This window comes from Pseudonaja textilis, chromosome 3 (assembly GCF_049901715.1).
Source record: "Pseudonaja textilis isolate UNSWEBS1 chromosome 3, rPseTex1.2, whole genome shotgun sequence".
NCBI lineage: Eukaryota > Metazoa > Chordata > Lepidosauria > Squamata > Elapidae > Pseudonaja > Pseudonaja textilis.
This window is the reverse complement of record NC_141992.1, coordinates 33,363,801-33,387,927: the sequence shown is the minus strand read 5'-3', so window position 1 is coordinate 33,387,927 and position 24,127 is coordinate 33,363,801. Positions and strand designations below refer to the sequence as shown.

At 37.3% G+C, this 24,127-nt stretch overlaps 1 protein-coding gene across 1 annotated transcript in view; it reads right to left on the bottom strand.

Moving 5' to 3' along the window:
* Positions 1–3,816: 3,816 nt before the first annotated feature.
* Positions 3,817–24,127, bottom strand: part of TLDC2 (TBC/LysM-associated domain containing 2) — a 45,017-nt gene continuing 24,706 nt past the window's right edge. Inside the window, exons 2-6 of the mRNA XM_087928758.1 lie at positions 8,190–8,362; positions 7,419–7,571; positions 6,416–6,511; positions 5,006–5,079; positions 3,817–3,952 (exon numbers count right to left, since the gene is read on the bottom strand). Coding sequence (XP_087784884.1) covers positions 3,817–3,952; positions 5,006–5,079; positions 6,416–6,511; positions 7,419–7,571; positions 8,190–8,362 — 632 coding nt within the window. The remainder of the gene's footprint in view (positions 3,953–5,005; positions 5,080–6,415; positions 6,512–7,418; positions 7,572–8,189; positions 8,363–24,127) is intronic.

Genomic DNA, 24,127 nt, shown 5'->3' with positions numbered 1-24,127 from the left:
CAATATAGGTCTTATGCTTTCAATGAAACACAAGAAAATTATTTTGAACCATAAAGATACAAAAAGGAACTGTAAGAGGAAAGCTTTTCCAGCTTCTCTGAAGCCAACTTGTATGCATTTTTATGTCCTGTAGTAATCAGATATTATGGATTATTTGTTTAAAACAGTCTGTTGTTTCTTTACCGAATTTTACAATATGTACTTTATACATTAACTTAGCATGTTTCTGTTAATTGCAAGAACTAATATTAAATTCTAAAGTATAATTTTTGTTTTAGGCCCATCCAAAGAATCAGAGTATGTTTCAGAAGAATTCTACATTTTTAACTTAAAAATATGATGGATTGGCTACAGATTTGCCCTTCCATGAACCACTGTTTCTGTGGCATAAAAGAAAGATACATATTCCCACTAGAGAAAACAAAAAGTTATTTTCATGCATTCCTTCTGCAGCTCCTACATTACCTTTCACCTTTGATATGAAGGCTCTTGTAAAGGATTGGTGGACATCCTCCCCCTTGTTACACTGAGAATAGAATTTAGCTAATAAAATACTCAGTCCAGCCTAACTTTAAATTTTATAGCCTGAATTTGAATATCAACCGGTGAATATTCCATTCAGCAATAACATCCTGCTGCTTTATGCCTTAATATGTTTGAAACTGACCTTTCTTCAATTTTCTTAAAAATATTCAAGCTTAAACAAAGCTAGAGTTTTGCAATTAAAATATAATATGTGCAGAAAATTATATTTACCCCTCAGTGGATTTAGAATATGGATATATTGGGGTTTTTTTTTTAGTACATTTAATTGTTTTTATGTTCGGAGAGCCTCAGGTTTTTTTTTTTTCAATGATCTACTGTAGACTGAATCATTACAGCGAATCATTATGTTAGTTGTTGGAACTCAAACTGTTACAAGCTCAGGTTTTATATGAAGAGAAAGAAATTGTGAAGTTCCTAAAGACCTGCTTACCATATGGATTTGTACAGTATTTGGCCTAGTTGAAAGAATTTTCAAACATTGCTTCTATTAGTAAATCAAGCTATTCTTTCAACTTCAGGTCTGAATGGTTAGTGAATTGTCTATGGTAATCCTGGGCTTCTGCATTATCTAGCTGCATTTGTGATACGAAAGCTATGCATCCTTTATACATAGGCGTAGAATTACCAGATATCCAGCCAAAGGAGGATGTGTTTTCCATTTTGTCTTCATGACCTCCATCCAGCAGACAGTCAAATGTTGCCCCTCCCCTTTGCATATCTGAGCTTTCCTCCAGAAGAAGAATATAGATCTGAGCTTCCCAAATAAGTGCTAACAGCAAGTTAACAAAGTTAGACCTATGACCTTAATTAGTTGATTAGAAACTTCCCACCTGTACTGTTGTCTGAAAGTGATAAAACCTTAAATCAGTTACATGCTGAAGGCTTTTGCCTCCTAAGCTGCTTCTGGCACAGAACCACAAATATGTTAGACAAACAGCTGGCACTGTTTCCTAGGTACTATATACATTCATCTCTATATATTACTCATTGTATGCCTGTTTACTTGTAATTCCTTCCCCTCCAATGAATGTAAATACAAATGTTAAGCAGTGTGTCATCCTTTATCTATTCAGCTATCTCCTAAACCTATACACGGGTGCAAAATTATGATGTATGTAGAGAAATTGCACAATATTTTTCTTCTTCCCCAGCTGCAAAGACTATTATAGAGTACATAAAAATGAATTTTCCTTTCTTCCAGTCATATCATACTCATAACGTACAAAACCTTTTCCAGTAACCCAAGTATGCCTCTTTATCTCTGCGTACTTTTTTTGCCTTTTAGTAAAGGCTTTGGCGTATGTCTATTAGATGTATTTTTATTTTTTCAGCTCACTTGAATCTTTCAGTGATGTTCTGAATTATGTTTCTGTTTACCAGAATACAATACTAGCTATTTCACCCAATTTTAATCTGAAAAGACCATTCTTGACTTGGGTTGCCGTTAGGATCTATATTGTGTACTGGGTCCTTCCCATATTCCATGTTATTTTATGTCAAGCTAAATATATTTCTAGCTTTTTAATACAGTTCAAATTAGAAGGTCAGGCAAAAGGAGACTATTAATAGGAGCAAAGCTACATTGCACAATTTAATCAGCTTTAAAAATTTTTTATGAATTTCACTAGATAATTTGGTAACAATAGAACTGAGAGAATGAAGACAAATCAAGAGAAATATTGAATGGACTGGGAGCAAATATTTTTTCCTGAAATTATCTTTTTTTTCCCTTCTTTGGGCCAATGCAATTCTCAAAGGGTGCTCAGCCAGGTCAAAGAACAATGCTTGTTAAAAGAGGAGTTTCACAAAAATTAGAAAATTCATCGAATTGCAAACCATGACTGTAATGGACTCCTTTCAAAATATAATCAATTTATTGTAAAAAGTATTCTGCCAGTATTCCTATGCTGGACAGCCACAATGACCAACTTCTTATTCATTTATAAATATTATAGAATATTGAAATGTTTATAAAATGATGCCAGAAATACAATAGTGAAAATTGTCCATGTTACATTACTGAAGACATGGCAGTTTTCTGAAGACAAAATGTTGCAAACACACTGCTAATAAATTGAGCTTTCTATGTTAGAAAGGAAAAGGCTAAAAAGTTTGATGTAAATCCTGTGATGCATGCCTTGTATTAAAGAAGAGCTATCATTTACAAAGCTACTTTTGCAGGCAAAAACAACAACCCATCAGGTCCTGAGATGCAAAAACAATACTTCCCTGCAAGAAGCCAATAGTAACACACTTCCATATATATGAAGCCGTGAATACCGAATGGACCTGTCCATCTGACATCATCAGAGTTCAATTCAAAAAAATGATTGTCATGAACTACCAAGCTCAGAGAGCACCAAGGACATCACAGTTCAACTCTGAGCTATGAATATTCTCTTCTTTATGTATGGAGCCATTGTTTGTAGGCACTAACACGTTTAGAGAAATATGTCTGTAGAATTTGGGCATGTGAACAAAACAAAATAACAATAGAAATGTGTTGTGATATAAATACTCAACTATTCCTAAGTATCACAATTAAGTCATAAGAATTCCTATGAAAGTCTCCAGAGATTTCACATTTTGAAGCATAAAGTTGAATTGGGGTTGGAAGGGATCTTGGAGGTCTTTGGCTCAGGCTCAGGATCTTCTGGCTTCCCAGATAAATGGCTTTCCAACCTTTTGCTTGAAATGCTTTAGTGATGGAACACCCACAACTCCAGGAGGCAGCTTGTGCTACTGCTTTAATAACTCATTGTTGGGAAATTCCTCCTTATTTACTTAATATTTTACAAGCAAATAAAAATGTCTTAGGTGAAGCCTAACAGCAATATGTTTGCTTCTATTACGAAAGTAGCTTGACCCATACAATACATAGTCAGGTATCTGTTAAAGTAAAAAATATGTTTTCTGTTACTTCCCGAGCAAGCAATAGTGGCAAATACATTTATTGCTTACCAATTCCTTATAAGATTGCTACCCAGACATCACCTCCTATCTGAACTACCTATGTCTACCACTAACCTGGATACATCCAAAGGACAAACTACTTTTAGGTGCAGCTAACTTGAGAAGAGGCTGGTAATTGAGGGATATAAATATTAGGATATTGGTAAGGTTCTCCAGCAATCTATAAAGACAGGGAATCCACAAGAGGTCTATCCTCATTTGGGGGGGGGGGGGTTGGCAAACTGATGCAGGACTACTGGCCAAATCCCCTTAAGTGCTTAGAAAGTGCATGAAGAGATGCCTTGATTTTTCTTCCAGTTAAGACAGTGTCCAAACTTCCAAGTCTTGGATGAGGAATTCCTCTTTGGGTGATAATGCCTCGTTGTTGAAGGTTTCACAGGGGTGGCTTCCTCCATGATTCAAATCCCCATCTAGCCAAAGTCCAAATTTACCACTGCATACAAGGCAAGAGATAGCATATAGAATAACTTCCATAGCACAAAACCTATTCAATGGAACAATGATACTGACTCATTTGCTGTAGTACACTTAGAATATAAGCTTTGCATTTGTTGGGGTGCTGCATGGTCCTATTAGGTGATAGAATCTGTACAAAATATATAGCGTTTTGTTTTTTACTCCAATAGCTCATTTTGCTCTGGCAGAATTGTGACATACCTATCACTTTAACACTATTAAGAAAATCAAATGCAGAATTCTTTCATACTCTTGGGAACCCTGGAGATTTTGGAGATAGTTTCAATTGCATCTCTTGGCATTCTTCCAACATTTGCTGATGCATGAAAAATAAAAGGAAGAGGAAATGTGCCAGCAGGGAACTTTGGCAAGTAATAATATTCACAACTTGGCAGTTATTCCAATGTCCAATAAAATGACATGCATGAAAACTCAACAGCTGGCATTACTGAAATAACAAGGGTATGAAGAGAGGAAGTAGGGGATAAAATGACATGTTCAACATGATATAGCAGAACAAAGAACTAAGGAAAGGATTAGTGATGACTTGCATTGAGTAAAAACCACATTTTAGGGGAATTTTATGTTCTAGATCAAATGTTTTTTTAAAAAAAATACTTGTCTAGTTGCTGTAATGACTGTCATTTGTGAGCTACGAACATCAAAAATAGGATGATAAAAGAACATGTACTGTTGGTGAGGGGGAAAATGGTGGAAACACTTTTCCAATTCATAATCTTCCTTAGCAGTGGTGGGATTCAAATTTTTTTACTACCAGTTCTGTGGGTGTGGCTGGTGGGTGTGGCAGGGGAAGGATGCTGTAAAATCTCCAGTCAGAAGTGGTATTTGCGGTTCTTTGAAGTACTCCATTACCAGTTCTCCAGAACTGGTGAGAACCTGCTGAATACCACCTCTGTTCCTTAGCCATGCAAAAGAGCTAAAGATTATCCACAAAGATTGCACTGCAGCAGGCATGCTGAACTGACAAATTAATTTCCTTATAAGCCAGCTATCTTTCAAAGCTACATACCTGCCTCCACCAATGGCTAAAGAGTCTGCATCTCCTTTCATGAAGAAGGTATTTTTGCCTGTCCATTTAAATACCTGGCAAAGGAATCAAAAAAATATCATTAAGCAGTTTAGGAATGAAACCATATAAGCTTCCTGTACAAAAAAATAAATCCCACACATATTATTTCTAGTGATAGCTTGAATCTTTTCATAGTGTGATTTAATGGATCAAATCTAATTGTATGTCCAGCTATTCTCCTGTTCATGATCTCGAAGAAATAAAAAATAGAAATAAAATATCATAGAGAGGTAGCATGCTGGCTGGACAATTCCTGAAAGCATCCTGATTTATGGTGCTGATGCAATTCTCTGCTTAGTGTATGAATCCATATTAACCCTCCCAACAGAAAACTGTCTAACCTTCATCTGAAGATATCCAAAGAGGAAGAACCCATTGTCAAAGTCCTTTTGCCATGAGCAAACTTTTTTCTGACATGTCATTGAATAGTTTCCATTGACTCTTTGGATACATCTTTTCATGTTGAAGAGTGCTATGGTACTCTGTAATATTATTTTCTCTAAGCTAAATATCCCAGTTCTTCCAGCCACTCTTCATAAGAGATAGTTTCTCATCCTGTTGCTCCTTAAATCTCAGGTTTGCTGAATCTTTCTTAATGTGTCATGCCAGAAACAAACACAATACCAAAGTTAGAGGCTGAATCATACAGAATAAAGTGGAGCTCTTTTTTTTTCGAACTTGAAACTTGAACTTTCTTTTGAACATTATTTATATTGATGCAGCCTAAAATTACATTAGTCTTTTCCCAATGATAACAAAATACTGACTCTCAATTAATCTGAACTGTTATTCCAACTATCTGTCCAATATGCTTTTCACAAATAATAAAGATGGGATATAAATTAAATAAATTACTAGACTGGTTATATTCCATCCCATACATTTCCACATGCTTTTTGTTTCATCATTTATGTTTTCTTTTTCTTTCTTCTTCATCACAAGAAGAAATTCACATGTTTTTGTTAAATTTCATTTTCCCCCAGCCAGTGGTGGAATTCAAATAATCTAACAACTGGTTCTCTGCCCTAATGCTTTCTTCCAACAACCAATTCACCAAACTGCTCAGAAAGTTAACAATCAGTTCTCCTGAACTGGTGCAAACTGGCTGAACCCCACTACTGCCCCTGGCCCACTCTTTAATCTGTGAAAAATGTTTTCAGTGTTGGCATTAAAGCAATTATTGCCAAGTTATATTCTGGAACACAGCAATATCACAGAATGTTTTAAAGTGCGCCCTTTATAGCCATAGCAATTTAGTGCCTGGCAAAATTTGTGTAACTATTGGCTCCTGAAGCTGTAAATACAAAAACAACACACTCAACATAGGGATTAACATGGTGTTTCAATCACCTTGAGTTGTGGAGTAAAAGAGAACAGAAATGTTTCTCCATTGCCATAAAAACAACTGCTCACATGAATAGCCATAGAAGAAAAAGCTCCAAATATCTGAAAAAGATACAGAGGAGAGAATATATTTCAGCTTTCAGGAGTTTAATCATGTCTATCTTTCTGCACATTACTCATCATGATGTCAAGGTCTGCTTAGCTTATTATATTGAATGAACCAACATTGACTGTATTTATTAAATGTGCTAAAACACAGATCAATTCAACCTAGGAATTACTGAATTATATTTCTAAGCCATTTTTCCATTTTAAATCCAGTATCCTTTCTATTATTGCAATGTTGTTTACAGAACAGCCTAGGATTCCAAATAATTGTTGTCAAATAATAATGAGACAGCAACAGTTCGTTTAGCATTAACATGAATAGATTTTTTTTTAATAAATGTGAACTTACATTTCTAAAGTGGAACTCAGCTTTCTAACAATCTTTTAAAATAGTAGCTCAGGGGCCAGATCACGCCTTGGATGATGAAGCCAGTACTTTTTTTTGTATCCATCAAGATGACTTGCATTACCTCCAACTTACACATAATGAGCTGTTTATTTATTTTCCTCTTTATTATTTTTACAAATAACTGTGAGGTGAGTTGGGCTAAGAGAGAGTGACTTGGTCCAAGGTCACCCAGCTGGCTTTCATGGCAAGACTGGACTTGAGCTCACGGTCTCCTGATTTCTAGCCCGGTGCCTTAACCACTAGACCAAACTGGGTGTGCAGTTATTATATCCATAGTAAAATGGATATTTCCGTTTCTGATGCATCTTCCCTTTTCAAATCCTTTCCAATGGATCAGGAGGATCTACTGAATATTGTTGACCGCTTCTAAATGTTGTGAATGGAGAAGAATGATTATTTAAAGCTGAGTTAAACCCAGTTAATTAACATTCTTCTTTTTCATATCATCAGTCTTACATATGTAAAGTTGTGATTTAGATCTATCTACGTTACCTGTCCATCAGTATCCCTGATAACCAATAACACAGGAGAGGCCAAGTTGTTCATGCTTCTATACATGGTCTTCAGACTAAATCCGTCCCTTGCTGTACAGTAGACAAGGTTCCAAGGATAGGCAGTCACTCGCAGAGGGAGATGTGGAGTTAGCTGATGGGGACCATATAAACAAGATCAATTTTTCTCATCTCGCCTTGTAACAAGCTATCTTTTCCTTTGATTATCTTTTCCTTCTCAGTTTGTTCATCTTTGGAAACATTGGACTAGAATCAGCATCTTCTTTGCTGACTGGAAATTATGAAACACATAACTGAAAACAAGATTCCCTCATCCAGCTCATGGATGCTGCCTAAGCAAAGTGAATATTCAATCTTTGCCAGAAACTATTTCCGTCCTACCATATACTTGGTATTAAAGAACAAAATGGTTGGATTTACACACCATGCTAAATGATTGTTTAACCACAGTTTATTGAATAAATCTCAATTTACACCCTAAGCCATCAGCACCTAAATCAAAACAATGGTTTACAAAGTACAATGGCTGGAGTCACACAATGTGCTTTTGACAAGCTACATTGTGGCTTTGCATGATGTTTGAACCCAGTTAATGTGTCAATAAAATATACATCAGCTAAATGCATTGTCTTTAAAAGTGGGCTTTTTCTATGCAATTCCCAGGAACAACAGCAAAGAAGCTAAGCTATAATATCCAGCTATCCCCATGAAAAGTATAAAATTCCAAGATATACAGAGAAAATTTATTTACCTGTTGGATTTCTTCTGTGTGCAAGATGCTACTTTGAGCATTCAGTATAGGCTCATTCAATTCTTCTGCAATTTGGGATGGAACATCTGCATTTGTCCTGACTGAGTCTAGCCCATCAGCTTCCTCTTCAGGTTCTAGAGACAAAGTTTCATCGCCCAGATTGGGCTGGCAAAAAGCACAACATTAAATAAGGTGAGAATTATTTTTTCCTACCTGGCCTGTAGGGTATTTCCCATTAAATAGCTGGTTAAATCAGCCTATAATTACAAAAATAATTCCAATAAGGCAATGACATGTACATGAAGTTAGTGAAATTAGTAATTTGTCCATAACAAGCAATTTTAGAAAATGGTGGAATCTCAATTCAACAAGCTGTCCTTTTCCCATTAAGCCTTTAATAATCTCATAAGAGTGAAAGAGGGATTGATAATGATTCATGTAACATTGCATTAGTTCATCTTTCCTATGGATCTATTTCTGTAGCCAGAATGTTTCCAAAGCCAACCTAAAATTTGCATTGCATGCAAATTCTTTAGGATTGAAAAGATTTGCAGTAATAGCTGCTACGTATTCATTTTCCCTCATCTATTCAATATTGCAATGAGATTTCTACTTTTTTATTTTTTATTTATTTATTTTTATTTCTCAATTGCTTACAAGATAATAGTTATAAGTAAAAACATAGTTATGAATACATAGATACATATAAGAAAAATAAAAAATATATAAAAGAAACAATAGGACAGGGATGGTAGGTACATTGGTGCGCTTATGCACACCCCCTACAGACCTCTTAGGAAAGGGTTGAGGTCAGTAGTAGGCAGTCTAAGGTTAAAGTTTTTGGGGTTTGGGGACAAAAACCACAGAGTCAGGTAGAGTGTTCCAGACATTGACCACTCTGTTGCTGAAGTTGTATTTCCTGCAATCAAGTTTGGTGCAGTTAACCTTGAGTTTGTATCTATTGTGTACTCTTGTGTTGTTATGGTTGAAGCTGAAGTATTCATTGACAGGTAGGACATTGCAATGTATGATTTTATATACTATATACTATACTTATACTATACTATATATTATATACTATACTTAGATCAGACCGAAGGCGGCGTAGTTCTAGGTTTTCTAGTCTAGAATTTCGAGTCTGGTGGAGTCTGCAATGAGTAGAGGAGTGGAGAACTCTTCTTGTGAAATATTTCTGGACTTTCCCTACTGTGTTAATATCAGATACGTAATGTGGGTTCCAAACTGATGAGCTGTATTCGAGTATTGGTCTAGCAAATGTTTTGTATGCTCTAGTTATTAGTGTATTATTACCAGAGAAAAAGCTATGTAAGATTAGGTTAACAACTCTTAAAGCCTTTTTGGCTGTGTAGTTACAGTGGGCTCTAGCACTTAGGTCATTTGAGATGAGTACTATACAGGATGACTAAAACTTTTCCCCAACCTTAGAAACATGCCATTCATTTGGAAAGACATTACAAATATTATTAAGGTTCGTGTGTATGTTTGTGAATGCAAAAGCTGTTATCTTGGCCGAAAAGTGGGGGGTCAGCCATTCAAACCCACACAGCTATTGGGTTCCACCCTTTGTTTTGTAAGTCAGAACCCAGTCAGGCACTTACAAAATATCTACATGGGGCTTCACACAGCCTGGACCTCCTCACCATATTTATTTTCCCCCTCTCCTATGGTTAACTTCCATTGGTAGGATGGACCAGGACTTTAATACTTGATGTTGGAAGACAGTGAATTGTAACACTCCTTCTATGGATTGTTAATATCTAATTCTATTAGCTCTCCTTCTGAAATTCTTATCTCCTTTTTCTGCTGAATGTTCCATAGGTCAATTGGTCTCTATACTATACTGGATTGATATATATGTCAAAAGTATCATCAGTCATGAATTGGCATTGGACATTATTTGTTCTTTGTGGAATAAAAATTCCAGTTCACTTTTCCCTTGTTTGATGAATACGGTAACCATCTGTATTTCCTGACTGAATCATTTAAGAATTCTATGATATAGCAAGATTGAGTTAATACTTGATATAAAATATAGTTTATTTTTATCTTATGGCAAATAAAGGAAACTTGCATAAGTTCTATTATGTGATCCCATATATTCTTTCCCCCAGTTTTCTGGTTCCCTCTAACAACATTCCATCTCACACACACACACATACACACACACGTACATACATACACCCCTCAGCTTTGTATAGGTAACAAGCATGTGCATTCCTCACTGAGCTGTTTTGATCATTTTCCCAGCTGCTTATTATTTCTCTTTTTTCATGTCATTTTTACTAACAATGACACAATCTCAACATCAGTAGAGGACATGATACTCTGTAATTAAAACAGTAGGAAGAGGGGGGAATCAAGATTCCTACAAAGAAAAACTGATACTAACGCTCCATCCATCTCCAGCTTCAATACAATGTGATTTCATCAGGAATTGCCATCATCCCTCAATCAGAATAGTAGAGTGTATTTTGAAGTGAAAATCCAAGACACTTGGAGGGAAAGCCTTTACTTATAGCAAATGCCACTTAAGCTGCTACAAGTTCTTACACTCAAAGTCACAAGTGACTACGTAACACAGAATTCATTTGTCCAACAGTTAATTCTTCACATTTAACTATTGATTATTAAGCCCTAGGTTCTAGTCTTAAGTTGATTCTGCAATACTTTTTAGCCAAAAAAATTCCAAAACAAAATGACTGCTTCACTTTGAAGAAGCCTCCCCCTTTTTTCCATTAGGGATTATATTACTTGGGAGTACACATCTTTATGCAGAGTGGCAATATATTTGGTGTGAGAAAGATTCAAGTGATGGGAAAATGGCTAGTGCCATTGAGTTAGGTGGAAGCTTCACTCTGCTCTTCCCTTTTCCATCTGTGCCCTAAAGCATGCACAACAGTACGTACCAAAAGAATGTAACGGTAGCGTGGAGTTTTCATTCTTTCTGTGATTATCCAGACCAGAGCCCTGGACAGGAGTGTCTTTCACTGACAGAGCATGAATGGAGAGCAGGTGCCTGCCGATAACCTGTGGAGAACACCTGTGGTAAACACTGTGTACTTTATCCCTTCTCTTAAGAAGTTAAGTTTCCTGTTTCACAGATGCTGTCCTCTAAGATAATACAAAACAAATATCTTAAAAATCTTTTCAGTTCTTTTATTTCCAATCTGTAGCTTTAGAAGAGCATGGAAGTGGATCGATTGGCCGGAATTGCCAATATAGGTGGAATAAATTACAAAAGTTCAAAATTGTTCCAAAGCTGATTTTGTAAAGGAGAAATAAGCAGAGAATCTTGCAGAAATTTATTCAGAAATGTCGAAAGCCAACAGTTTGGATTAGTAGATCTGAAATATTAAAAATCTTTCTAAAATGAGGGCAAAGGTTCATCTTCCAAACTTGTAGGTTGGTTTCCAAACATTTCATTACCATCTCCCAATCAATTCCAAGACTAATTAGATCTACTGGCCTCATGCTACATGAATTGCCACAACACAGGTAGGTTCATGACAGTATGTCCACAGTCTTGTTAACAGGTAGCATGGTGGCCATTTGGTTCTTGAGAAGACATTCACTGTACATACTAAGAATGCAGTGGAAGAACACCATATTTCAATTGTATGGAACCATCTATTTCTTTTCAAACAATATAAACAGAAGCCCTTCTGAATTTTTGATGAACATGAATGGGGTCTATTATGTGTGGGCCACCCATCATATTCCTCTTTATTTATCCTTCAGACATAACATCTGAAATGCTCTTCATCTCTGCGGCATCCTAAAATATGTAGCAGCAACAGAAGTGGCATAAATGATAAGCAATTTAAGGACAAGATTACCGAAATTTAGCACGAGAGAAACCATGGCTTTCAGAGTGATTGTCTCAGCTCCAAGCTCTTTAGATTAACATTTCAGCCATTGTGAGCCCTTTTGCAATAAAGTTTATGTGTGAAAAGTGATTGTGGCACTTAGGAATAATTGAGAATAATGGTATGAAAAGAGAATTTCCTAAACTGATTCACAATCTTTCTTATGATAGAAATCCTCTGTTTTTTTTTTAAAGCTGAATCTCATATTAATATTTACCCCAGAAATATTTGGTAGGCTGCATTCCAGAATGGACTTCTACCCTATGAGCAGGGGGCATGTAGCTTAAATAATTCAAAGATGAGCAGCCATTATATGTAAGAAAAAGTCATGCAAAGGATACCATGGAAACATGCAAATTAATTTGCTTTATGAATCATGTTTTATGGAATGAAAACATGGTCAGGGGAATAGAATGTTTCAATATGATATTGTTTTTACAGTAGTGTTGGACTTCATGGCTTCCATAGTAACCATGAATCTATTTAGGGGGCTTCTCTTCATCTTACTGATTTGTAGTTAACCTCCTAATTTTGGAGTCCCATTGATTCTAAGATGACACTTTAGTCTTAAAGTACCCATCTGGAAGTAAACTCAGTAGTATTTACTTCTGTGTATGTACAGTGTCCTGCTAGATAATAGGTAAAGTATGAACTGGAATTTATTTAAATTAACAGCATACTTTTTTCTCCCAAGCTAATTATACAAAGGATAATCAGCATCTTAAATATAGCCCCCTCCTATACAACTTAATTTCAAAAAAATCTAATTTTGTTCTCACTTTCACCTTTTATTTTCCCACTTAAAGAACTAGTCACATAGTGCAAAAATATTAAAACCGTAGGCACATACATTTAGTTATTACTAGTAGCATACTTACATTAGGATAAACAGGTTTCCATGAGAGATATATCTCCTAAGCAAGTGTGAGAGAGCCCATTCAAAGGCCTGTCTCCTTTTGCTTATTTAATGCAGTAAAGTTGAGGGATCATCAAAGATTGTTGCCTTACCAACAATGGAAAAATGTTGTTTCTGAATCTTGCAACATTCAGAGGGATTGTGAATTTATATCTAGCCCTGCCCATCCCATCCCGTCCAATTCGTCATCTGGGTCAACAGGCTGACTGCTTGCCCCCTGGTCATTCTGGTCTGATCTCATTATTTTGGGATCAATAGTAAGGTTGATGCAGGTGTTGCTATTTGTAACAATGATGTTGCAAGCCATGTATTGTCTGTAAACCTCCAGTGATGATAAGGCTGAAGACTGTCACATTTTTTCCTCTTCCTCTCCAGCCTCACTGAACTATAGTCAGTTATTTGCTTGTCCCTGGATGACAACTTCCATATTTTCTTTGTAAGTCTAAAAGCAAGTCATTAGAATATGTTGCTTCAATGGGGTTAATACAATTGAAATCCTGTTGATTAGTTTGGTCACAGATCAGGGATATTCAAAGTTTAGAAGAAACAAACTATCAAAGCCACACAATCACTTCCATTGATTGTTAATGGTGCCAGGCTTTCAATCAAAATTGTATCTATATACTTAAAGGTTTTGAGGCATAAGAAATGCAAGAACAGGGGTGATTTCTGCTTTTGTACCTCGATCTGTTCTTCTGTCCATCTTCTTCCCAGCCACCCATGTCTGTTGCTTTACTAGGAATGTTTATTCTTTCTGTGCATCGGAAAGATGAAGTGAGTAGACAAAAAGACAGATAGAACTTAAGAGTAGAGTATAGCAGTTTTTACTTCTCTAGGTATATTTTCTCAGGTACTGGTTGAAATTAACATATACTGCCCAGCCGATATGCAAAAATCACAGATTTTACATAGAAAATGACTCTTGCAAAAATATATTATTACATTAAAAAATAGTTTAAGAGCTTTGGGAGGGGAAATTGGTTCACACTGAAAGAATCCTAACAGTTGAAATCAGTGAAAAAGTTGGTCATGAGTAATTTAAGTCCTTCTTGAAGTCAAAATAATGAAAGCATAACTAACAACCTGGATTCACAATGTTGTAATTTTAGTTATAGCTTGCAGCTATTTTTAGATATAGGAACAACATATGGAAGAACTGTCACTGGAATGAGCAAGTGATATGTAGGAAAGGATTTTCTACACTACATTTGGTTGTGAAGGATAATGTTATGAAGGATAATGAAGATATTACCTCTCTGTTCTTATGTTTGTATGTACTTGTGCACTTTTATAGTTTATTATTCTGTTTTGGTTTTAAGTATGTTGTGACCTTCCTTGAGTCTTTGGAAAAATATTAGTGAATCCATATGCATAATATAACTGATATGACTTGTTTTGGGTATGGAATTAACTACTTTAAAACATATTATTTACCATTTCATTTCAGATAAGGAAGTTGCAAAATATGCCAACCCTCCCATATCTTTTGTTTACTATGTCCTTGCAAGGTGTAATTCATGGGAGCAGAGGCAGAAGAAGTGTCTGATTAAGATCTTGAAGACATTTTGCTAGATGAGCCAATGTTTTCATTTGCCATTCTTTGCTATAGGCAAGGAGTTTTCACTTCTCAAAGGTGTTCAGTGGTGCCATCTCAAATGCCAAATAATCTTCCTCATCCCAGGACTTTACAGTTGTGGTGGATTCTTTAAGGCCACAATTCATTATCTGTGCCATCACCACCTTCTGTAGTTTCATAATCACAGAGCAAGGACAAACTACTGTCATAGTAGTAGCAGCTAATGGATCAGAATATTTTAGGTTTCCATTAACATCCTCCGAATCCATTCTTTGGTTAGAAAGTATAGAGAAGCCTTCCTGATTTCTTCCACAAGCATTGTGGAAACACTGATTGGCACAACTGTGCAGTTGATTAAGTAAGCTCCCAGTTGGAAAAACCCAGCACAGAAATAAGCAGCCTGTGACTCCAACAAAAGCAAAGTGCAGATGCACTGTGATATCACAATACATGAGTAACCGACACCAGTGGAAGCACAAAGGTCTAAGATTATATGAGGAAAGAGATGACAAGAATGGACTAATTTTTAGGAAAAAAAGAGCATGCAGGCTTGGATCACCTGCAAAGCCTCAGTAGTGGTTTTACTTAAGAGTTCAGGAACTTTCTATTATTTCCCTCATAGGCGTGTAGCCATTGTTTCTGAGGTGAGCCTAGAACTCTGTTGGGAAAGAATCCATAGGGACAGCAGCAACCATTTGCTTCCGCATAACAAACTGCATTACAGTGGAACATTTCAAGGACATATTCAAAACAAAGAAGGCATTCTCTTTAATTGTACTCATGGGTACAAAACTGGGCTATATAAATATATGAAAGCTGTATAGAAAGGCAGCACAGAACTGGAAAGGGTTATTTAGCCCATCAAGTACTTGCCTAGGGTCAAAATCCAAATTAAAGCATTCCATCTAACACCTTCACCAAATGTGTTCAAACACAGTCTAGGTGGCCATGTAAAGTAACAGACAGCTGCCTAGTCTTTGCTTGAACACATTTGGTGAAGGAGAATCCACCGCCTATCTTAGCAATCGGTTCTACTGACAAACTGCTCTTACTGTTAAGGAGAAAGTTAAGATATCCTTTCAGATAGCTAAAGCATGGTATTACATACTCTGTATGTTCAGTATGTCTTCAAAGGACTTTATTTTGGATTTTCTAATCATCTTCATTGATCTTCTTTAAAACTGGTCTAATTTCTCCAAATCCTTCTTAAAGGGTAGGGCCAAGAACTGGACACTATACTCAGGGTGGATCTTACCAAAGTAGAATAAAGAAGAATTATTATATTCCATGATTTGAAAATTTCAATTCTGATAACTGCCTTTTTTTGCAGTCCCATCACATTGCTAATTCCATTTCCAATCTATTTACAACTCCAAAATTGTTTTCATATCTACTACTACCTGTTCTATACCTGCACCTTGTTTTTTTGTTTTTGAAATGTTGGAAGAAATATCCTTCTGGGTTCAGTTCCAAGTGGGGAAAAAGACACTGGAATCATGGAAGTTACTTGGAAAGAAAGTTTATTGATGAACAGGATCACATGCCTTGGAGCTCCTGGGTGAAAAGGGAAGAAATGCCGAGAGTTCCTTGGTTTTATGCCCTCTGTTGGGATTTGAATTTGAGCTTGTATTCTGATTGGTTGTCAGACTCCCATGGGGCCATGCAGGGGCAACTCTGTAGGCTGTCCTGAGTCCCAGGCTTGGTTGAGCCTTGCTGGATGATGATGTAATGAAAGAGCTTTGGGCAATTCCTATTATAGCTCTACCTGGAGTAGATCTTTGTTATGTAAAATAGACTGGCCCAGGCCAGAGTAATGGTCCATTAGCAAAGGTGTGGGGTGGGTGAGTTTCTGCCTCCGAGTTTCTACTTTTCTCTTTAGGGGAAATATTCTGTCTTTTTAGTATATCCTAAAATATTTCATTTTCCTAGGAGTGGGGTGGGTATTAACTTCCAACACTACCAAGTTTTGTATTATCTGAAAATCCGATAGTCATTCACTTCCCCTCTAAGGCATTGTAAAAATATTAAAGATTACAGAGCCCAGGATCCTCTTTCTGCAGTACGATAAGGAACCATTAACACGCACTCTTTAGACATGGTTTTTGAGCCAGGCATTCATCCACTTGATTGCCATGCCAACTAGCCTTCACAAGATTAGCTTGTAGCCTTAGCCCAAATTATATACCAAAAAAAGTTAAATTTATGCAACTAGGTAAATTTTGAAAAATTAAGCAATAAATGGCTTGGATACCATAATTCTAATGTTTACCTATCTGGATATTAAGACTTGCAAGCTAAGGAGACTGAGGGTTCCTCTTGTTTCAGCAAATACCTGAGCAATGATTCATAGATTGTCCCTACTCTGCTTTTCAAAAGACTGCTTAAAGAAATCTTTTATATTTATTGTGGGTTTTGATCTTGGTTTTGGTGGAAAAGTTCATTTTAAAAATGATATTTTATTCATTTTAATAGTGTACTATTTTTTAAAATTGTCACTTTTTCAAACAGGCAGTAGAATACCTTTCTATATAACAAGCATAGAGTATTTACATGTGTCTGCTTTAGTGCATCATTTGTTCTTTGTGACAAGTGTAAATATTTACAATGTACAGAACTATAAATAGAACGTGTCTGCCATAGTTTGTGCAGACTATATTTAAAATTGATGGTACTGTACCTGTTTAATCTTTTTTTTTTAATCCTCATATCTTCAGGGATAGGTAATTTGATGCCTTTCAAGTGAATTTTTAAAATAAGAATTCACAAACTCTTGTCTGATATGCACATATGTACATGCCCATAGTTCTCTTCCATAAGTAACTTTATGTTAAGCACTGAAAAAGAGTGCTTAGCGAGCACAAGTTAAAGGCAAGTGAAGAGAAGAAAAATCGTACCTGATGGAGCCATAAATATTGACTTCCATTATTCACACCTGGAGAATTCAGTAAGTCCTGCCCACAGTCACGTCTGGCATAATCGCCTCCCATTTGGACTCCTTCCATGGGATTGACTTTGAAGAGAATTTGGAAGCTACAGCTGGTACAAAATGCTTTGGGAGATGCATTGATTGCCAGTTGGCTTGTAGATGTGATTCAAGGTACTTTGCTTTTAGAAAATATTGCAAGTGTGATGTTTCATTTCCATCACAAGAACATTTAATCTTAACATTTGAGAGCGGTAAATACATCCTTCAGCTGAATAAACTCAGTACTGTAGATCTATCTTTCAAATGTTCACTAGATGGCAGCAAAGGCAACAAGATGTTTCTAATTGCATTCTCAAACCAGGGCAGTTGTACAATTCTGATCCAGATTCTTAAGCCAATAGACAAGATAAAATTGGGTATCATTAGCTTATTGATGGGTTATATTTTTCAGTGGTTTCATGTACATGTTAAAAAAATAATAAGGACAAGACTGAACCTTGGGGCATCTCACAAAGGCATATGCACTGATTTGACTCTTCCCTCCTTAAAAGCACCAACTGGAACTACCCATTAAGAAAGAAACAGAATCACAGCACAATAGGGCCTCCAATGCCCAATTTTCACAGGGAGCCCAGAAGGACACTATGTCAGTGGTACTGAAGACCAGGGATACTTCCCTGGCCTAGTGGAATACCAATGCTGCCAAGTATGAACACTATCTGGAAAAGGTCCAGGCTTCCTCTGTGACATTGTATAGTTCCCCCACCACCACCACAACATCTCAACAATGCAGCCACTACAATGTAACCCATATGATTCTTGCAGAAAATAAAAAAAGAATTGATTTAAATATGAATATTTTGACGTTTTAGTTATCTCCTGAAATTTTGCAAAAGTCTAGATGAAACCCCGCCCCCACATCATCTTGTGAGGTTGAGTAGCTGCATGAGATTTTGACCACTTGTTTAAGAAAATAAAAAGAAACCTTTGGCATGTACATAAAAGACCACAGTGGCAATCCTAGAACAATCCTGTGTTTAAATAGGCCTCTTTAAACTGTGTAGGCTAAATTGGGGCTGGCACCCAGGGAGAAAAGAGGACCCTTATCAAATGGGTGCCTTCTGTTACAAAGTCAGAAAATGGTGCTGTTCGTTCAATTTTAATGTAAGCAAGGTAAATAAGGGCAGCGATCAGTTGCTGCATTTCCTTTCTCACCAGTATTTGCAATTCCACTTTGCGGGTGGGAAAAATCACTTTCATTCTTAGTGTTGTCATCTGGGTGTGTGTATGTGTACATGAGACATAAACCTGGGCATCAGAGACTTGGCACTGTTCCTGTACTAGAAGCTATTATACACTGTTCATAGTTTAATGACCATATTCAGAGCAAAATAAATATCCTCTGCCATCTTTCAAATCACTTATGTAATAGGCATAGAATTGCTCTGCGCATGGGCCGTCCTTGTTCTAAACAAGTATCTACCGCCATTCCAATAGAGCTTTAGATATATGTCCGAACCCCACTCACCTGTTTGATAGGCTGGTGGCTCCGCAAAGGGCACAGGATGAAGCAGGAGGGAGCATAACAAGAGTCCGCTAAACTTCCTCCCTTTGGCTTCATACTCAGGTGTCCTCCTTTTGTTGACAGATTGCTATGAAGATTAATTGCAAGATTGCTATAAGTTTGCTATTCCCTTCATTGTTGCTCCTGCGACATGCAATGGGAACAGCAGGAGAGAGTGTTGATCTTGCTGTTGATTTGTGTAGATAATATGCTGCTATGGAAGAAAGAGCTGAGCTGGCAGAACTGAGGCAGAGAAGGTAATCTTTCAAACCTCACAAACAGCAGCTGGAAACAGTCAATGGGCCACCATAAAATTCAAGGCTAGCCAAGTATTCAGGCAGCTGGGACAGAAAGGACTCTTTAATCAATAGTAATCAATAGAAATTGAAATTACTAGCCACTCAGCACACCCCAAATCAGAAGCATAAGGTAGCCAGCTCACTCACTCACTCACTCATTCACTCACTCACTCACTCACTCACTCACTCACTCAGATGGTAAGGCTGGTCCTGCAACAGTTCACAAGCAAAGCGCTGAGCTAGCTGTTTTATCTTTCAAAAAGGCTCCCTCGGGGCTACACTGCCATCTGGTAAAAGTGTAGATTCCTGCATCTTGCCCTCCTGGTTTGCTTCCTTGTTTCATTACGTATCCCAGAGTTATTCAGAAATGTCATTGAAACAGTTTTGAAACATGTTTTGAAACAGTTGTTGTGGGTTTTTATGAAGTATTATGGGAAAGATGTCTTGGCAACAAATATCCATGATCCTTAATTATATTTTGGAAGTGGGCAGTCAGTCAGAGCAGATATAAAAAGGAAATAGGAACAGGATGTTACAGCTCTTCTGGGCTGGTACTGAAGCAATCCACTAAAGGCGGTGGAAGAAGGTGGAGTGTTAAGTGGGCACAGAGTGAAAAGGCAGACACAAGAATAACAGGTAACTTTTTTATTTGTGCTTAAAACACAAGCCGCGAAATCGCGGCTGGCGCCGGTTTATGTAGCCAGCGCTGTCCAACGCTTCAGCCACTGACAGGACTTTATCCTTCCCACCAGTGTCTGGACCAATCGGTGGAGTCTGACATCAGACTCCACTTGGCTGGCCATATAAGACAATACTTAACACAGAAAATATCCTAGAAAAAATAAATATTGATTGGCATCTCTGCCCTGGCATGACTAAGGATCTCTGAATTCTAAGCTAGGGGAAGGATGTAGGTCTTCTTGTTGTGAAACTTCAGTTTTCCAATAAGTTTTAGGACATTAAAGCGACTAATCTCTTCCAGACAATTTTGGAAGCTTATTCATTGCGTGACATGAAGGTTAATTTATTCTTAGAATGCAATGCAAAATCCAAATGACTGCCTAACTCGTTGCCCATAGTTCCTATCGTTCCAATATCTTGTGTCATATTGCATATAACCTGAGCCTGCATCCTTGTTTCATTTAATGCATAGGAAGGACTATGCTCTGAAACAGGGCTTGCTGGCTGAGGAATTCTGAGAATTGAAGTCCACAAGTCTTAAAGTTGCTAAGGTTGGAGACCCCTGCTCTGAAAGGATGACTCATTAAGTGCAGAAAGGAAAGAAAGGGGGAGTATGAAGTATTTTTAGTATTTAGTATTTATTTGATTTGTCAATCGCTGACAAGATACAGGTATAAGAATAAATATAGTTTTCAATACATGAGATAGATACTTATAAGAAAAATAAAAAATAATAGGACAGGGACGGTAGGCACGATTGGTGCACTTATGCATGCCCCCTACAGGCCTCTTAGGAAGGGGGTGAGGTCAATAGTAGACAGTTGAAGGTTAAAGTTTTGGGGGTTTGGGGAAGAAACCACAGAGTCAGGTAGAGTATTCCAGTATCCCAGAAGTATCCCAGGAGCCCCATTATGGTTAGTTTCTAAGTTCCAGTTCTCCAGTGTTCAGATTTGTATTTAGCCGTGGTGGCACAGTGGTTAGAATGCAGTACTGCAACCTAATTCAGTTCATTACTAGGGTCCTGATTGGTTCAAGGTAGACTCCGCCTTCCATCCTTCTGAGGTCGGTAAAATGAGGACCCAGATTGTTGGGGGCTATATGTTTACCGCTTAGAGAAGGCTGTAACATGGTATATAAGTCTAAGTGCTATTGCTAAGTGCTATTGTTACTTACCTACTAAACTAATGGAGCTGCCTTATAGTCAGGTAACAGGACGAATTATTTTAACATTTTAATGCTAGGATTCATTCATGTTCATTTTTTGTCATGGATTCTTAAATTAGAACTGCCCTCCCAAAATGTATTGTCCTCCCTGGTGTGGGAACAACACCAGAGGTGGTATTCAGCAGGTTCTGACCAGTTCTGGAAAACTGGTACCGGAAATTTTGAGTAGTTCTGAGAACCAGCAAATACCACTTCTGATTGGCCCCACCAACCCCATCTATTCTCTGCTTCCCGAGTCCTAGCTGATCGGCTGGGTCTTCTTTGGTTAACCTACACAGGAGAATGGAGCTGGAAAGCAGGCTAGTGGGGTGGGGAAGGAATGGGATTTTACAGTAACCTTCTCCTGGAGTTGGGAGGGAATTGAGATTTTGCAGTATCTTTCCCCTGCCATGCCCACCAAGCCAAACCACGTCCACCAAGCCACACCCACAGAACTGGTAGTAAAAATATCTGAATCCCACCACTGAGCAACACTATATGAAGAATATGATTGACTGATAAATAGCCAATTGTACATTCAGTCTTCCATCCCTTCTAAAATAAAGATACTTCCTTGGGAATTCTCATTGACTTATTAAGTCTGACTGAGTCACCTTGAAAGTGGGGAAGGGAAACGCAGTAAAGTTATCACACCATAGCTGTGGCGTGGCGAAGGCAGAAAACAAAAATTAGTTATTTTTCCTCAAAGAGAGTAGGATAACATGGGGGGGCAGACAAATTTTATGGGATAAAAGACAGCCCTGGAGAAACAAGGGCATTCTGGTCCTGAAAGAAAATAGCCTTACTCTGCAAACAGCCCTGTGAAAGACAGACAGCCATCTCCAATTTGATGTCTCTATGTTTGGTGGTCTTGCTTAGAGATTGTGGGTGCTGAAATCCAGCACTTTTGAAAGGCACAATTGTCTAAGCATGGCACTCTATGTTCAGCATTTTGAGCCAGAAATGTAACCAGTTTTAGTGTGAGTTTTACTGACAATTAGGCAGGGTGAACAAGATACTATTTTTATGAGGAACAATGAGCATTAATATGATTAAAAATGAATAATCTCCATTCTTTCTGTCTTACCTTTTAAATTTATATCTCTCTTCTTCAAACTCTCAAACTGACTGCTTTCCTAACCCTGCTTTTATATTGTTCAACAGTATATATGCAGGTAGTCCTTGATTTCCAACCACAATTGGGACTAGAATTTCTGTTGCTAAGCAAAGCAGTTGTTACGTGAGTCATGCCTAATTTTAAGACCCTTTTTTTGCCATGGTTTTTAAGTGAATCATTGCATTTAGGTGAATCTTGCGGTCCTTAAGCAAATCTAGCTCCCCCTATTGACTTTGCTTGTTAGAAGCTGACTGGGAACATCACATGATCTTGTGATTCTGCAACTGTTGTAAGTACATGCCAGTTGCCGAATGCTGGAATTTTGATCATGTGACTATGGGGATGCTGTGATGGTTATAAGTGCGAGGACTGGTCATCAGTCATTTTTTTGGCATTACTTTACTTAACTTTATGCAACCTTGAATGGTCCTTGAACAATGGTTGTAAGTCAAGGACTATCTGTACTTCATCTCATCCACTAGAGGCCTCCTCACCTTTTATCCCAGTTTTCCACGTTTCAAGCAATCTTTTTTTTTCTAAGACGTATCATTGTAGATTTGTGTCTTCTAGTAATTGAAATGTCTTGCTCTTCTATTGCATTTTCCAAGCAACTCTCCTGTATGGCATCTTTTTCCAATTAACATACATGGGATAAGGCTGCATATCTGCATTTAAAGTAACATAGCTTATTGTTTAGCAGTGAACAGTCTTATACTTTTCCCCTTTTAATGTAAATAACACTGTTTCCTCAGTTATGGCAAAATTCTGGAGAAAGCCTAGCCTTAAATGGTTTCTTAGATCAACCTTCTCCAACATGATGCCCTTCTATGTGAGTTGCACCATGCTGGCTAAAATTTCAGGGAGCTGCAATCCCACAAAATCTGGAAGAGGCTAAGGGTTAGGGTGGCTAATTCAAACTTGGCTTCTGTTCAATGTTTTTCTTCTGGTTTAAACTACTATCAAAAGTCTAAGGAAAAATTATATTTATATCCTAAAATACCTGGAGAAACACATGTAGTAATTTGGTAGTAACTACTCAGCTGGTTCTTGTATGTGTGTGTGTTTGTGTGTGTGTGTGTGTGTGTGTGTTTTCATGTGTGAATAGAATGATCGCTAACAACTTCCATGGCAAAGATAATTTAAATCAAATTATAGAATATGTGACTAAATGTGTTTCAGTTGAATATGTATTAGTGTCTTGATTGCCTGTTGTACTGAATAGGCATGATAACATCTCTAATTACACGCTTATACAGTATTCCGTTTTTTCCATTGTTTGTTTGAGGCATAAAAATTCCCTTCCAGCCTACTTAAAATTAGACCTGTTTTAAGCATCTAAATACTTGTTCACCTCTAACCACAGAAAAACAAACCTTAGCACTTTGGGGATTGTTCTTAATAACACTAGTCACCGAAGGATTCATGGAGGCCAAAACTGTATCACTGAGGTTTGAATCTTAGTAGACAGAGCAGATATAATAATCTTCAGGATCTGGACTTTTTACATGTGGTTGACTAACTCCCATAATACCCCTCCTACCATAACCACTAACTTGCTGTTTGGAATTTATAGAATACCCCAATACATCCGGAAGGCTCTCAGATGGAGAAGGCTTAGTGTAGGCTTTATGCTAGCTCAATTATTTGAACTTTTATTAAAGAAAAACAACATATCACCAACTTAAATAAGACAACATCAAGCTGAAAACATGTGGTAAGCTAACTATAGCTGGTCAGCTGTTTGTTATTTATGTGAGTAGCAATTCAGA